At 41.7% G+C, this 16,794-nt stretch overlaps 1 protein-coding gene across 2 annotated transcripts; it reads left to right on the top strand.

Moving 5' to 3' along the window:
• Window positions 1-445: 445 nt before the first annotated feature.
• On the top strand, window positions 446-16,029 carry LOC121864078 (solute carrier family 43 member 3-like; the record flags this gene model as incomplete). 2 transcript variants are annotated; one of them, XM_042362980.1, is given in 4 exon segments in its annotated part: window positions 446-634; window positions 880-984; window positions 11,232-11,427; window positions 15,735-16,029. In XM_042362980.1, coding segments are annotated over 4 exon segments (626 nt in total), but the record flags the coding sequence as incomplete, so codon positions are not given.
• Window positions 16,030-16,794: the final 765 nt, after the last annotated feature.

Consider the following 16,794-nt stretch of genomic DNA (forward strand, 5'->3'; position numbering starts at 1 on the left):
CATTGTTGTTCATGGTTGATGTGGTTCGCATTAATTGGCTCCATGTTTGAGTTTTCTGAGACACGTTCGAGACCACCTGGCTGGTGATCCTCTTTCTAAACATATGTTTAAGCGCTCATAGTCACTGGTCGTTCCTCACTGACTCTCTTATAAAAAATTTCAATGTGAATCTTTCAATTGTTCGCTGTTAAAGTCTGTGTTAATCGCTGTATACCTGTCATGAGCTCGTCAACCTTATATAAATCAGAGACCATAAACTCCTTCCTTCACTTGCAACTGAAAACAAAGATAGTGAGCTTATTTTCACAGTATACTTGGGTTTACAATTATTATTAAAATAAATTACTTATACTTAAAACTGGTCGTTATGTAATAAGCATGAAACTTTTTAAAAAAGCTATTCAAACAGTCTTTCTCCTTCCCTCTGACTTGTCTTAATCCTCAGAGACAACAGAAACAGAAAATACTGAAAAGAAGAGAGACGAGAAGCCAGGAGGACCCCTCAGCAGCAGTATAATTTCCGTGTCCTCATTTTTGTATCTTTTCTGGCTGTTCAACAACCTTTTCGCAGTCGTTCTCTTCGGTACTTACTTCAACTCCTGGATCAACAAGTTCTCGAAAACTGAAGAAGAAGGTAAGCAGTGTAAAGTTTGTATTGAAACACCAGGAGTTTGATATTATAATAGGCTATAGCCGCGAAAATGATCAATATTAGGCAAGAGGAGAGTACAGTTTGCTTTCAGAGAACATTAAGACTTGTTACTTCTTACAGGTTATGTAATTCAGAATAGTGTAAGTTTTACAAATGGAGATATTAAATACTGAAATATTATGCACAGGAGTTAGCTACACTTTATTAAGACACTATTTTTGCTATAGCGGGTTTCTACTCTCGACTGTTCGGCTACGCTAACTTGCTGTGTGCCCTGGTCACTCCTCTCCCAGGCCTCATGGTCGACTGTATCTCCTCTGTGCTCAAGCGAGGTAAACCATTCACTGTTTGATGAGGAAATCTCATTAAGGTCAGTCAGGGCAGGTAAGTTACTTGGGAATCTTCCTTGTGCAGTACATACGACCTAGACAGGTAATTTCCCCCAAGGGAATGGACTACCACTAACCTGACACTGAGGACAGTACACGAGAACTTCACCATAAATTGAAACATGAAATGATTCTCCTGTTGTGTCCTAGAAGAGAAGAGTTTGTTACTGGGCTGCTGGTGAGCGTGGGTATAAAAAGGTGTAGTCAATATTAATACCTGCTACCAAATCATTAGCCCAGGAGGCAAGGAGCTTTACCTTTGTTATTAAAATGAAACAAGAGCTAACATAACTTGTGTTTGCAAGAGATGCTATGTAGCTGAGAAAAAAAATACTGAAGTAATGTTGAATGAGATTCTTACTCTGAGACGAACAATAAATATGTGCAATTGGGCAGTACGACCACCTGGTGTGATCACTACTACTACTTTGATGTCACTCGGAATCGAGTATGACGATCATCCAGCTATGACACAATAATATGCGTTATCAAGAATGTTACTTTCGTTAGTGACCTCTGGGGTGACTCGAGAGGCCAATACGGGATCGGCAGTGTCGTCCACAGCTGTTGCATGTGTGGAGGGCTGCATCTAGTGCGGGAGGGGCGGCGGCAGCGTCTTTTCGGCGCTGGCGCTTATTTGTCTCTGTATGCAGTCGGGCTAATTCAAAACTATTGACACCTTCTCGTGTGGGGGCTCCTCCAAGCGTTACGGTGTGGAGGGATCGTCTCCCAGGTGAGGGGTCGAGTGGCGTAGCTAGAGTGTGTGCCGCCCGGGGCGGCCCTTGAGTTTGCCGCCCCCACCCCCCCCCGTGCCCCCACAAAAAATACATATTGCACAGTGACTCACTCTTATATATATATATATATACAGTATATATATTAAATAGTTTGTGTACCATTATAATATTACTGTACTTTCACATACTCAAATATAGTATGCTTTAAATACACACCAAACATACTTAAACTTTATAAGTAACAGTTAAACAAAAAGCAAAAACGACATATAAGATAGGGAAAAAAGTAAAAAAGTGTAAAAAATTAGGACCATCTTTATTTCTGAAATGAAAACTACAACTTTCTACAAAGTAACTTTTCTTGTTTTTTTGTTGGCAAATTCTTCAATGACATTGTCAAAAACTATTTCATCTGTCAATTGTCGCTCTATAGACAGTATGGCAAGATTTCTCAACCGCAAGGTGCTCATAGTAGATCTTAAGTAATTCTTGATCAGTTTTAGTTTCGAAAAACTCTTCTCACAGGTAGCAACACTAACAGCAATTGTGAGGAAAATCCTCAGCATTATTACTATATTTGGAACCGAGTTCCCAAGGTTATACTTTTGAATAAACTGGAAAAGTTCAAGGGGGCCTTCTTTCCACGTCTGTATTCTGTCTTTAATAGTTATAGCAGCAACAGCAACAAAATGCTGAAGTCTTTTTCTCTCAACGAGGAACTCCTCTTTATCAATGTCGTCGTGATCGTGATCTATTTGACACTCACATTTATCATCCAAGAGATTCAATGGGGTAAGGAAGGCATATTTCTCAGCGAGTTCATGAAGCTGTTGAAATCTCAAAGTTATTTCTTGGATCACTCTGTCCAGCGAAGAAAACATTTCTCTCCTCAATTCAATGTCGTATGGCAATTCAGCATCTCGTGATCCTTCACCAAACATTTGTTTCTTCTTTTTGGGTCGACGCTGACGCTCCATGACTATCCCCAGATCATTGCAAATTTCTTTGGCATAGTTAACTCCATTACTCACTAGCTTGTCCCTGTTTTCAACTAGAAATGTTTCTAATGCCCTGAGTTTTATATCACATTGTTGTATGTTCAAGCCCTTGGTTTGGAGGTAAGTCTGTGTGTCGTTAATTTCTAGAAGGACGGGTCCCCACAGGCCAAGAAAGCACAAAAAGGAAAATGATTGCAACGCACCAAGTAGAACACCAGCATCTGCCCTGGTAGCTGTATTTTCTTCTTCACCAGTTAACTTATCTAGGGCACTTAAGATTTTTGAGAAATGTTTCTTTACAACACTTACAGCTTCTCCCCTCGCACTCCACCGAGTTTCTATTATGCGCTTGACACTTTGACCAGTGACTGAAGTTAGAACATCCCAGCGATGGGTTGATGAAGAAAAAAATACAAACAAACGTTCCACACATCCAAAAAAGGTAACAGAATTCACAGCAACAGAAGCTGCATGAACACCCGCCAAATTCAGCGAGTGATTTGTACAAGCGACAAATTCTGCTTTTTTATTAATTTCCTTGATACATTTCTGAACACCAGTATGAACACCAGCCATCACCGCAGCATTATCATATGCTTGCCCTCTACAATTTTGAATATCAATTCCGTCTTTCTCTAATTTTTCCAAAATCATCATTGAAATATTCTCGGCGGTTTTACCTTTTGTTTCAATGAAATCGACAAATGATTCCACAACCTTCACTTTATCTCCATCGATCATAACATAGCGTAAAACTTGGCTCGTTTGATCCTTATGTGAAATATCAGGAGTGCTGTCGAATACCATGGAAAAGTACTTTGCTTCTTTTACTTGCTTGATGACTTTGCTTCTTACGTTTTCTCCCAAAATTTCTATAAACTCGTTCTGAATAGTAGGAGACAGATAGGAAGTAGCAAACTTGTTTCCCAGCTGGATTCTTAGATGATGTTCACGTAGCACTGGATCATATTTCGCCAACAAATCAACTAGCTCTAAAAAATTTCCTCTATTTTCCGTTGCTTCAGTCTCGTTTCTCTCATAATTCATTCCTTCTCAGTGGCCTCGTAAAGCCAAATTCTGTTTAGCTAGGAATCTAATAATATCAAGCAATCTTGAAAGGATTTCCTTCCACTTTTTCACTTGGCTTTCAACAACTTCTTGTTCTTTTTTATCAATTGTTGCTCCACGAGCAATCCTAATTTCCAACTCCTTCCATTGTGTGAAATTCCGAACGTGAGCTGCACCGGATTCGTGCTCGGATATTCAAGGATTCAGTTTCCACCATATGTTGAATCCATCCTCAGAATTAAATTTTGAGTTACTTCTGTCTGAAAACAGTTTGCAACAAAAGCAGTAAAGAGGATTAACTTGCCGCCGATACAAAGGGATGGATTAACGTCTCCAGTAGCTGCAGATATGGGTGATGAGCAGACCCAAAAGTGCCGCCCCCCAAAAGTGCCGCCCGGGGCGGGCCGCCCCCCCCCCGCCCCCCCCTAGCTACGCTAGTGGGTCGATCGATTTGGCACTTTTTCAGGTTTGTCTTAAAACTATCCTTATACCTTTTCCGCTGTCCGCCAGCGTTACGTGTGATCATAACAAACAACCACGCCGGAGGACGGTGGTTACAATTCCCGGTGATGGCATGACGAACATCAGTACTGAATTGACAGACACATACTCGATACAATGGCGTGCGTTGGTCTTTCAAAGGTTGAACACCTCGGCATCATTCACGTCTTAGTGTAAATAGGAGTCGGTGACGAACACCTTTATCAAATAATTGTTGCACCATACCAACAAAATCAAAATAACTAGTGATACTAGGAACCAAAATATCTTGTACATTCTGGAAACTGTAAACTGGTATGTGTTATTGAAAGTGAAGGTGGGTCCCTAAGTGACTACCCACTAGGGACAGTTTGGATATAGCATATTGTATACTAAGCCTTCAGTACACAAGAAGGCAGCATGGCCGGTACTACACTTGACCGCATTCACCTCCACAAGTTGTAAACTTAGGTATCTATTGACAGCTGGGTGAACTGGGAGTGCCTGGGGATCGAACCACCGACCCAATGAGGCGAGCACTCTATCCAAGTCGTCATTTGGTTCTATAAAGGAAGTCAGCCACACATACAGCACTCTTTTGGGAAATTGCAGCAGCCTCAGGATACTTAGAAAATTGGTTAAAGATAGCACCAACGTATTTCTTGCTCATTCTAGATTCCTGTAGTGAACAAATGATTTAAATATAAAAAAGACTATATTTTAAGTAGTAAAATATGGAATGGACAGGTGGAGCATCTGGTGAATTATTGGGGTGTGTTGGTCACACTATATATACAGTATATATATATATATATATATATATATATATATATATATATATATATATATATATATATATATATATATATATATATATATATATATATATATATATATATATATATATATATATATATATATATATATATATATATATATATATATATATATATATATATATATATATATATATATATATAGTGTGACTAACACACCCCAATAACTCACCAGATGCTCCACCTGTCCATCACACTATATACAGTGTATATATATATATACTGTATATATAGTGTGACCAACACACCCCGATAACTCACCAGATGCTCCACCTGTCCATTCCATATTGCTTTATTGTAGAAAAATATAGTTTCACAGGTACTGAGTTCAGTTGAGAATACATTGTACCTTCTCTGCTAAAGGAAGTGTCTTAGTGCACTTATAGGAGAACACCTAAGTGAGGTGCTCACTGATTAACAAGTGATATGAGTCTCCTCTCACTGACCCAGTGAGAGAGAGCGAAGCAGACTTCGGGAATGAAACGCGTCAGATATCTTGTTGCTGTACATACGCTGACCTCAGCCTGCCCTTGCTCGCTCCCCGGAGGAACTGAAACCTCAGCAATGCATAATGGGGGTGCCTCGCAAGTGAGATGTCACGGGTTCGATTCCCGGGCCGGTGGAAGTTGTTTGGACTTACTTCCTAGCCCCCATTAGTCCCTGTTCACCTAGCAGTAAAGTAGGTACCTGTTGTAAGTCGAAAGTTGCGAATTCGTATTCAGGGAAAGTTGTTGGAGCTTCCAATAACTTGATGACATAAACCACTGACTCTTCAGGCTTCTACGCCCTTGACTCTTCAGGCTTCTACGCCCTTAATTCATGAGTCATAAAGGCAAGCATGAACTTAGCATGCTTCCCTGTTGGGCGCTGTAAACGCTTCTGCGCTTCACCTTACACAAGGATGTAAGAGGGGTGCCCAATAAAAAAAAAAAGGCATAACAGCTGAGGCACAGTTGAATAACTTGTTGAATAATTTGGTATTATACATTTAGGTAAATATTTATATAATACAAATTGTAAGGGCGGAAACGATCTTCCTGCTCGTTACCGCTGCTTACTCGCTTGTTCGCTGGTGCGACCAACACTTGGGGGGGTTTGGACAGAGGCGATAATGGTGCTTCTACCTGTGTCGCTTTCAGATCCTACTCAGCCGTGAGTGCAGTCACTACCTTCCCCTGCTGTTTGTCAAATTCTGGCTGTGATCTCATGAAGGCTCGGGACTCGTGGGCTGTGTCCCCAGACCTTCACCTATCGACTGTCAATCCTCTGTACCCCATACCACGACCGTCGGTTCATCTCCTCCCCCTGTGCCCCGGTGTTCTCCTGCTATATCAAAACATCGGCCGCTGTCGCTCGAGTGAGAAGTTGAATGGACACTTCCCCCTGAGTGTGGATCTAACCGTGTTCCAGAACCTTCCCCAGGGCCACTGTCGTAGAAAATATCTGTTCATTGTTTGATGCTATTGTTTGATTCCTTTAATTGCTGACTCCCTTGTATTGTTTGAGTCTATCAGTTGTTGACTCCCATTAATTGTTTGATTCCATTAAGTGTTTGATTCTATTAATTGCTGACTCCCATAAATTGTTTGCTTCCCTTTAATTGTTTGCTTCCCTTTGATTGTTTGCTTCCCTTTGATTGTTTGCTTCCCTTTGATTGTTTGCTTCCTTTAAATGTTTGCTTCCCTTAATTGTTTAACTCCATTAACTGTTTACTACATTAATTCTTTAACTCCCGTAATTGTTATTTGATATTTGTTGACTGGTGTCAGAGTTTTGTTATATTATTTATAGTAAAGAGATGTCAATCTCAAACGGTTGTTTGTTATTCCTCAGAAAACCATGGTCCTTGACTTTCCTTTTCTAAAGATCCTGATTAGTCTGGTCAGGGATTTCTATCCCTAAGTCCCAGGCCTTTACACAAATGGTTCTGTTACACCTCTCGGCTACCTCCAACCGAGACCTCGCGGTTTAAAACCTAGGTGTACCTAACCTTGTTACAAAACGGTGTGCTTTAGCTAAACTTTTTCGCTGTGCATATGCTTTTGCAATTCCTTCCGAAAAGTCTTCTTAGAAACTATTGTGTACCTGGAAGAAATCTTCCTGTAACAAATTATCAAAACAATCAACGAACTGATAAATATGATGGTACGTATAATAAAACCAGGTAGGATTATACTGGAAGATAAATATAAAGGAAGAGAATCCTGTAAGTCAGGAAACTGTATCATTAAAATAGGATAGGAGGTTAAGCTTATCAGAAACACTATGAAGATTACTGAAACTTATATTTAAGGGAAATGGTATGCGAACCAGCTCAGAAGTAATATTTGTGACAAATGCAAGCTGATGGCGAGTAGGCAAGGTTGTGATTGCATTACTGCTAATTTCACAATAGTCTGGTGCTACATGATAACCTTCTACCACTAAATGTTTGCCTACATCCTGACATATAAGTATCACACTGGTTTGATTTGGGAAAAAGAAATATTGCACATTATTGACATGTGCGTGAAACACTAACCTATGTGGTATTGGAGTATATACACATTGTTGTAGAGCTGTAGAGGCATTAGTTTGTAACAGAGCTAATTCACATGTAGCCTCAGCAGCCCGAGTGAATGCGAAAGCATACGCCGGACAAACATGCAAATGTAAATATGTTGACTTACAATGATTTAGGACTTCATGCTTAGCCATAGCAACTAATGAAAAATCCTCTGATACTACTATTAGTTCAGTTTGTTCAGAATTAATAGTCCTTCATTCGCTTTTAGTGGAAATGGTTCCAAATGCCATGCATCAAAATTTTTATTTTATTTTAGTGGAATGTGTATTAGTATTTCCCTGTGTGTTTATGTTGCTTCTAATAAGGGGTAATAATATTCCACTTCATGCTCCTGAAAGATAGGAGTTAGACGATATTTAGTTTCAGATATATGCAACGCGGCAATTACTTGACCAACCGGCAACAACTGTGCGTCAACACGGCCTAACCCTGCATTTACAAGATCAGCAATGAGCCTATTATTGGTTTCTATGAAAGATTGTACAGAGGCCTCATCAGCATGCATGTATTCAGTGAAGCAGAGTAGCCATTCCAGTGTAGATTCTGACCGTATGAATCCCTGGACAACTTGTGTTAGTTGATTAGTTTCTTCAACAATAGCATTCATATGAGAGGTCAGAGTTTGTACTGCCTTGTAGGACTGTGCAATGGCCCTATTTTGTTTCTTAACCGCTTCTGAAACTGCACTCATTTTATTCCCTAGTTTAGCCACATCTTCGGCGGTTGCCATACCAAACAAGGTGTTACTTATTAACCCTACAAAATTAAACAGCCCACGTTATGACGCCGCTGAGAATGTACATTTTTCCCGATGTCTTCAGGAGATATAGGGAGCTTTCCCTCGAAGTGCCTTACTCGCTTGAGTAGACTATTCATATGGTCGTGTTGAAAAGAGATGGTCTGACGGATTGTTGTAGAGACTGCAGATTGTTGTTCGAGATCTTGCAAAGTTTGCATTGCTGTGGGGTAGCCTATATGTTGGGATGTAGATTGGATTTGTTTCCGATTTGAGTGGAATATGTTGATTTGTCAACTTTGTTTCACCTCGGGGTTCTCCAGGCAATGCTATGATTTCCTTGAACTCGGCTAGTAATTCTAAAAGATCACTTTTGCCTCGAGGATGATCGACTACTTTCACGTGTGGTGCTATCAACGCTACATTATTCACAATATGTGATTTTTCGTTCAATTTACCCTGTGTTACACTACCTATTGGTAATTCTAATGGCTCTTCGACAACCACTTTGTCATAAACAAGGAATTACCTAAACAACATCCCTTTCTTAAGGTTATGGGTCCCCCAGTTCTACTGAGAACGAGGACATCTGTGAGACTACCTAATCTAACAGTGCTTAAGGTAGACTCAAGTGACAAACCTTTCACTCGTGAATTTTCACTGAGACACACAACATCTGCTCCTTCACTCACATTTGGCAAACGTACTGTGACTCAAGTTAGTTCCTGGCTATGTAACGGTTGTACACCAGTTAACACAGCAGGAGTTAGAGTCCAGTTCTGGCCGCTTTCATCAGAAATGTCCTTTAAACTACTAGTTGAAGTTTCAGAGAGTGATCTCCATAATTAATTCCTGCTGTGCCAAAGACTCCCCCGCGCCTGTCGAGGCAGTTATTACACGAGCACCTGACGTAAACAATGGATGTGAAGTTTGCATTGCGTGATATTTTTTACAATTATGCGCTATTGTTTGATCCCGTGACTGAACGTTAATGTTGTTCTGCCTTAGAGTGGTCAGATGTAGAAATCCGCCAGAAACGATTTACTGGATATAGAAAAACGGATTGGTAGTGCTATTACCCCCGCTATGTCTAATTGGATTCCTGACACACCGGCCAGGGGAATGTCTTTAGGTCTTATTGGCCACTTATTTGGAGGATATCGCCGCTGGAGTTCACTGAACGACTTTAATGAGATAACATTGGCACAGGCCCCCGTATCTATATCTAGGGAATATTGATTGTTACCTATCCTCGCTGGTACAGTCAACACTTCCACTTTGTTTAACTTGGCGATTAATGAGCCGGTGATGGAAGCTTTGTTTTCTTGAACCGTTGATGCTATCCTAGATCGTGTTGCTGGACGCGCTCCTCTTCCCCCGAAGGCTGTGTACTTGTCTGCCGTCGATTTTCAATTTCTTGCCTCATTCTCTGTATATTTCTACAATCTTGTGTGTTGTGGTATGGAGACTAATGTACTATACACCTTTTATTCGGAGTGCCTTTAGTGTTTGGAGACATTTTATTTCCTGTGTAATGTTCCTTTGGAGTTTTTGGTTTAGCAGGACTATCTGAAATTTTAAAGTCCTGCGAGGATCCTTTTCTTCGATCTTGCCTCTGGCTGGCTGGGTAGTTATCTGCTTGTCTTGCAAACCAGCATTTTTCTGTTGCATGTCCCTTACGTTTGCAAACTTTGCAAAAAGGTATCCTCTTTGGTTTGGTTTCCGTGACAGACTGTAGTTGTTCCTTGAAGGTGGTGACTGGTGCCACTGACATAGCCCTGGGAATATTTTCCTTAGGTTTCGCAATTTCTTCTACGTATTCTACTAAACTCTTTCTTTGGGACTTTTGTGCGTAAAGGTTCATTTGATGACAAGATAAACTGAAGAAATTCAATAATCCTGTAGAAATTTACTTTTGACAAGTTGTCATTTTTATCGAACCAATCTGAGGAATCCATGTAAGATTTGAGGTCTATCTTAGTGAGTCACACACAAATCTGGGCGTCCTGTGCTTCATGTGCGAGCAGAGTGTCACCTGTCCTCTCTGCCATCTTAAAAATCCAAGTAAGTGGACCTTCTTTGGAGCCTGACCCAAAAAAGGAAATGAATTGTTTCCTAAACGTTTGATAATCATCTGTTTCTTCGTCAATGGCTCAAGCATAGATACCTTTAGCTGCCCGACTACCGGTTTTGATGAGGCTTCGGACGTATGAAAATTTATCCATGTCATTAGTGACATAGTTATTTCTCATTACATCTTCGCATTTATGCAAAAATGCTAAACTAGTATAATCAGGATCCTCGGCGATGGCATCCGTACCAGAGATGTCTGCGTCCATGAGAGAGCCTCTTCTGGGACGTTTATGTCGACCCTCCCATGATGGCAAAAGCTTGCCGGCTGAAGGGACCTTAGTGGGACGATCGGGAAGTCAAGAGCACTTATGGGCACGTCTGTCCCCTTATGTGGTCATGCCACGACTTTGAGACGCAAGGAGGAGCGGGCGAGGTATTTGCTTGACCTGTGGCTCAACCTCTGATGAAATTACAGACCTCTGCATGTATGACATGAACAACTACTGAGTCATGGTTGAATAACTTAGTGAATAATTGGGTATTATACATTTAAGTATTATACATTTGGGTGAATATTTATATCATACAAATGGTGCTGTTACATACACACACACACACACACACAAACTCACTATCGCTCCATCTTTGAACCCATATAATGACTCCTAAAGCTTAATCAACTTTGTTCCTGGCCAGGTAAGAGTGAGGTGATGGCTCAGGTAGCGTCCGTGCAGGCGATGATCGTGCCCATGTTCATAGTGAGCACCACCATCACCTTACAACTGAGCACCCTCCTCTTCCCTTCATCCGCCGCCGTCTATGTTGGTCTCATCTGTCTCATCATCAACCGACCGTCTTGTCAAGCTGTCGCAATTCCTTTCGTCAGAGCCAGGTACTCTGTGTGTGTGTGTGTGTGTGTGTGTGTGTGTGTGTGTGTGTGTACACAGGGTGGTGTAACACATCTAATGTGCAACATTATGTTGATGTTAAGGTGCAAGCACTGCTTGCTTCCTCTTGCTTTCAGTAATCATTTCTGGCTAATCCTAGTGGTGAACATGGAAGCAGACTTACGTTAGTCTTCCCCTGCCAGTACACAGCCTCTTCACCATCAAGACTCCTGCTGTGCCACTTCGTGGCAACACACAGTAACTGGGTGCCTTATGGCCCCAGGCTAGACCAGCAGGGAATCTCGGAGCAGCAGTGGGCCCCAGAGGTAGGGCACATAGGCCCAGAGGTATGGCGCATAGGCCCACCGGCATGTGTACACACCTTACCTACCACTGCCCCACTACCTTACAAATTAATCTTGATAAGTATAAGGCTACAGAAGTAAACCCCAAACGAAAAATCTGCAGTGGAGCCCCGCATTAGGAAGGCATACTTACAAAGCTCCAGGAAAACCCCAATGGCGGAATAGGTGGAAGAGGTGACCAACATGGAAACCCAACGACTATACCGGCAGGTGAAGACAAACTGGGCTATCAGCAGTCCATTGCAACTCTACCTCCCCAATTGTTGCAGCTTCCTGCACCGCTGGATCAGGAAAGGGGAGAACCAAGATGTGTGGTTGTAGCCTGCGCTCCTGCCTTACCACATAAATCAACCTTATGCACAGCCATCATCCAACTCATCCTACCTTCCATCATCATCGGAACCCCTAAACCTCCAAAAGTCCTATGGCAACTGACGAATAGTGACGGAGACAGGCAGAGATGGCTGCCGGGAGTCTCTAGTCACAACTCTGCACATGAGCAGCACAGATAAGATGGTCGTTTATGCACTGGGATCTAGGCAACAGTACAATCTGGTCCTGTCTGTTCGACTGAGCAGCCCTTTCGAGGAGCCACTCTGCTCACCCCACATGGGGAAAGGGCTAGAAAATATGCCCTAAACATAGCCTGCCAGAAAAAAAAACTGACTAGGCAACCGCACCCACTAAGATCATCCTAATACAATTTCTCGTTTTGGTAATTAGTGGCTCTAGGGTATGAAATTCATTTAAAAATTTTTCTTAAAGACAAAGAAATATTAATTCAGGGTTTATTTACAAGTTTTTCCTATTGTTGTATATACACACTCGTGCATAGGCCTATGAAATGAAGAATTGTAGCCAGGAACATACATTATCAGTTATTTTACTCTAATCTTACGATATATATTTTTTTTTAGGGGGGGGGGGTGTAGCCCACCCGGGTACAGGTCATCGACCCATAACGGGGCCCGAGAGGCGAAAAAATAAGATTAAAAAGAAAAAAAATAGAAGAGAAAAAGAGTACACTATGTTAATCTATACCATGAAGATGCCGGAAAACCAGCTTTTTGAAGTGAGACAGAGTGTAAGAGGATGAAAACAGAGAAGAATGCAGAACATTCCACAGTTTGGCTGTGTGAGGAAAGAAGGATGTACTATAACGGGTTATTCTGTGTGACCGATATCCACATACATCCACACAGAAACGGTGGGCACCGCAGGCAAGACGAGTGTTACGAGCCCAGTGCCTTGCCGGCTGTACACAAGATTCCAAATCCACCGAACATTACTCGTTAAAGTACCTGTAAAGAGAGAGTGAAGCAACATTGTGGTGAAGAACAAGAGAAGAGAGATTATCAACTAAAGGAGGAGAGTTAATAAGACGAAATGCCTTTGATTCCACACTATCTAACAGTTGGACAGAAGAAGAGCCACCCCAGATATTGATAGCAGTACTCCAAGTTAGGATGAATGAATCTCTTATAAACCTGAAGCAACTGCTCAGGAGTGAAGTAGCTACAGCATCTGTACAGTACATCATTCCCAGCTTTCGGATGGCGGTTTTAGCCATGTAGATGTGTGGCTTCCATGAGTTTAATTAAATTTAATTTGATCATCTATTTTTAACCTGATTTATAGAATAATTTCATCTAAAAAATCAATGGTCAACAATTTGTGCTGAAAGACGATTTTAGAAGAAAAAAATATTGTTGTATAGGCCTACCTAGACCGCATACTGTACTGTACCCCTGTGTGTGTGGTCAGCTGGACGGCTCGGGTTTCACTGTCATAATGGGTTGCTGTGACATACCAATTTCTCAAGCCTCAAGATAATGCTGGGACACATTAATGCTCTAATATTTTCGTGAATAACTCACTAGCTAATTCGCTGTTTAATATTATGTGAATAGGTTTTCAACACAATTTTTCAGAAAAGCTCTAATAATTTTTCTCATTCTAACGAACCCATTTTAACAGCACAAAATATATACAGTATATATATAATCGCTCATGAGAGCAATTTTGGTTTGTGCAGGACAATAAGACCCTTGTCGTTGACGCGATGGGGATGAGTATAATTCGGTCAAAACCTGTTGAGTACAATTCACATATAACAACTGCTGGTATATCAGGACACACAGTTTGAATAATACAATCACGTATTAAAGTTATTTAGAGTTCGCAGAGGATTCAACAGTTCACAATCACACACACGTTTTGGGGTCTAGGGTTAGACCAACGAGAACAAATATAATGTCCTGCAGGGTGATGTTGGCTGACGAGAATCAAGATGTTGCCTCTACAGTAGTAGGCGATAGTCTGCCCCTCAGGCAGTCACACAGCTGCTACCAGCTCTATCTCGCTTAGTAAGCTATTCTGAGTTGTAAACAGTTTCTTCACTTGACATGTGGCCGGCGCTCACAATTGTGCATGGCGTTAACTATATATATATATATATATATATATATATATATATATATATATATATATATATATATATATATATATATATATATATATATATATATATATATATATATATATATATATATATACGCACACTAAAACACCCTAGAACTAAATCGGGATAAGACTCGTGCTATGGCGCTAATATTAGAGCTGTTAAAACAATGCAGCTATACAGTAGTCCATATAAGATCTTTTGGTAGATTACCGCCACACTGCCTTCGATCCTTCATGATGCAAATGAAGATTCTTTTTTTTAGAATACTAACATCTCCATCTTACTAAATTCTACCCTTTCCAAGACATCTTTGTTTAATATTTTACTTTATCATTTATTTTTAAAAATCCACAAAAACATACACAACATTCTCTGAACCTCTAAAGCTCTTATATTTAAAGTTCTCAAACCAACATAACCTTCTTTTGTTCTTCTGCCCTCACTAAAGTTAAAGCAATTAATATTTCTTAATTTATATTGTGTTATATCATATTCATTAAAAATTTACACCAGATATATTAAACACATTCCCCTTACGTTGGCTCAGATGTTTTTCGGCAGTACTATAAATAATGATTTCTTTTAATCACTGATATCATTTAGTTCAGTGAGATTTTACCAACCATAGATACCAGCACCGCGACCTGTATGGACGACTGTAGAATGCCAAAGCAAATAATCTACGGTCACCTAAAGAATGGTAGACGTAACGTCTCACCTTGGAGACGATTACTCAACACCATAATATTTGGAGGAGCACTACACGAGAATGATCAATTCTTTCTAGTAAGCTCGACTGAGTACAGAGGCGGACAAGTGCCAGCGCTGGAAAGACGCTGCCGCCGCCGCTCCCGCACTAGATGTAGCCTGCCACACATACAACACCCGCGAACGACCATATTGGCATCTCAAGCCACCTCAGAGCTCGCCACCGAAGGTGACATCAATAATGACTCGTATCATTGTGTCATCGCTGGATGATCGTCATATTCAGTTCCGAGTGACAGCAAAGTAGCAGAAGCAGTCGTAGCTGTATGGGTCAAAAGTGGGAACACTTTCAGCAGACTCCAGAAGAAGATTGGAGGTATTCAATATGTGGTAATAAAGGAGAATGCTAAAAGTCAGTTATGCCAGAAAGAAAGGCAGTGAAGGTGTACTAAGACTAGTGAGAGCAATGAGGGAAGTATTAGGGTGATGGTAGAGATATTAATGGCCAAAGTTGAGGGTAGGAAGGAAAGGGAAAGGCAGAGACTAAGATGTATAAAACTTGACCCTCCAAAGATATGCAACCTCCGGAAGGATTGGTAAAAACAGTATGAAAACTTCAGCTATGGTCGCCAATCCTCACATAATAGGACACTACACGAAAAAAATATTTTTGTTGTTAATATTACCATACAAGGAAGATTTTCATCTTTGTACTCGGCCAAATTTATCATCAACAGAAGCAGAATTAATACAAAGGTTGACTTTCCTCATTCAGGTTTCCAGCGGAGCACTTCAACCGCATCATCGGGATACAGGGGACGGTGATAGCAGTGTTGACGATGTTACAGTACCCACACTTCACCTTTGCCCAGTCACATTACAACCTGGTGAGTCCCTCTCTACCCAGGTGAGTCCCTCTCTACCCTGGTGAGTCCCTCTCTACCTAGGTGAGTCCCCCTCTACCCTGGTGAGTCCCTCTCTACCCTGGTGAGTCATTCTCTACCCTGATGAGTCATTCTCTACCCTGGTGAGTCCCTCTCTACCCTGATGAGTCATTCTCTACCCTAATGAGTCTTTCTCTACTTTGGTGAGTCCCTCTCTACCCTGATGAGTCAATCTCTACCCTGATGAGTCATTCTCTACCCTGATGAGTCATTTTCTACCATGATGAGTCATTCTCTACCCAGGTGAGTACCTCTCTACCCAGGTGAGTCCTCTCTACCCTGGTGAGTCCTCTCTACCCAGGTGGTCCTCTCTACACTGGTGAGTCCCCTACCCAGGTGAGTCTCTCTACCCAGGTGAGTCCCTCTCTACCCTGGTGAGTCCCTCTCTCCCTGGTGAGTCCTCTCTACCCTGGTGGGTCCCTCTCTACCTAGGTGAGTCCCCTCTCCTGGTGGGTCCCTCTCTGCCTGGTGAGTCATTCTCTCCCTGATGAGTCCCTCTCTACCTGGTGAGTTCCTCTCTACCCCTGTACCTGGTGGTCTTCTCTACCCTGGTGGTCCTCTCTACCTGGTGAGTCATTCTCTACCCTGATGGTCCCTCTGTACCCTGGTGAGTCCCTCTCTACCCTGGTGAGTCCCTCTCACCCTGGTGAGTCCCTCTCTACCCTGGTGAGTCATTCTCTACCTTGGTGAGTCCTTCTCTACCCTGGTGAGTCCCTCTACCCTAGTGAGTCACTCTCTTCCCTGGTGAGTCATTCTCTCACCCTGGTGAGTCCCTCTCTACCCTGGTGAGTCCTTCTCTACCCTGGTGAGTCCTCTCTACCCTGGTGAGTCCTTCTCTACCCTGGTGAGTCCCTCTCTACCCTAGTGAGTCACTCTCTTCCCTGGTGAGTC

This window comes from Homarus americanus, unplaced genomic scaffold (genome assembly GCF_018991925.1).
Source record: "Homarus americanus isolate GMGI-L3 unplaced genomic scaffold, GMGI_Hamer_2.0 scaffold34216, whole genome shotgun sequence".
In the NCBI taxonomy this organism is placed as follows: domain Eukaryota; kingdom Metazoa; phylum Arthropoda; class Malacostraca; order Decapoda; family Nephropidae; genus Homarus; species Homarus americanus.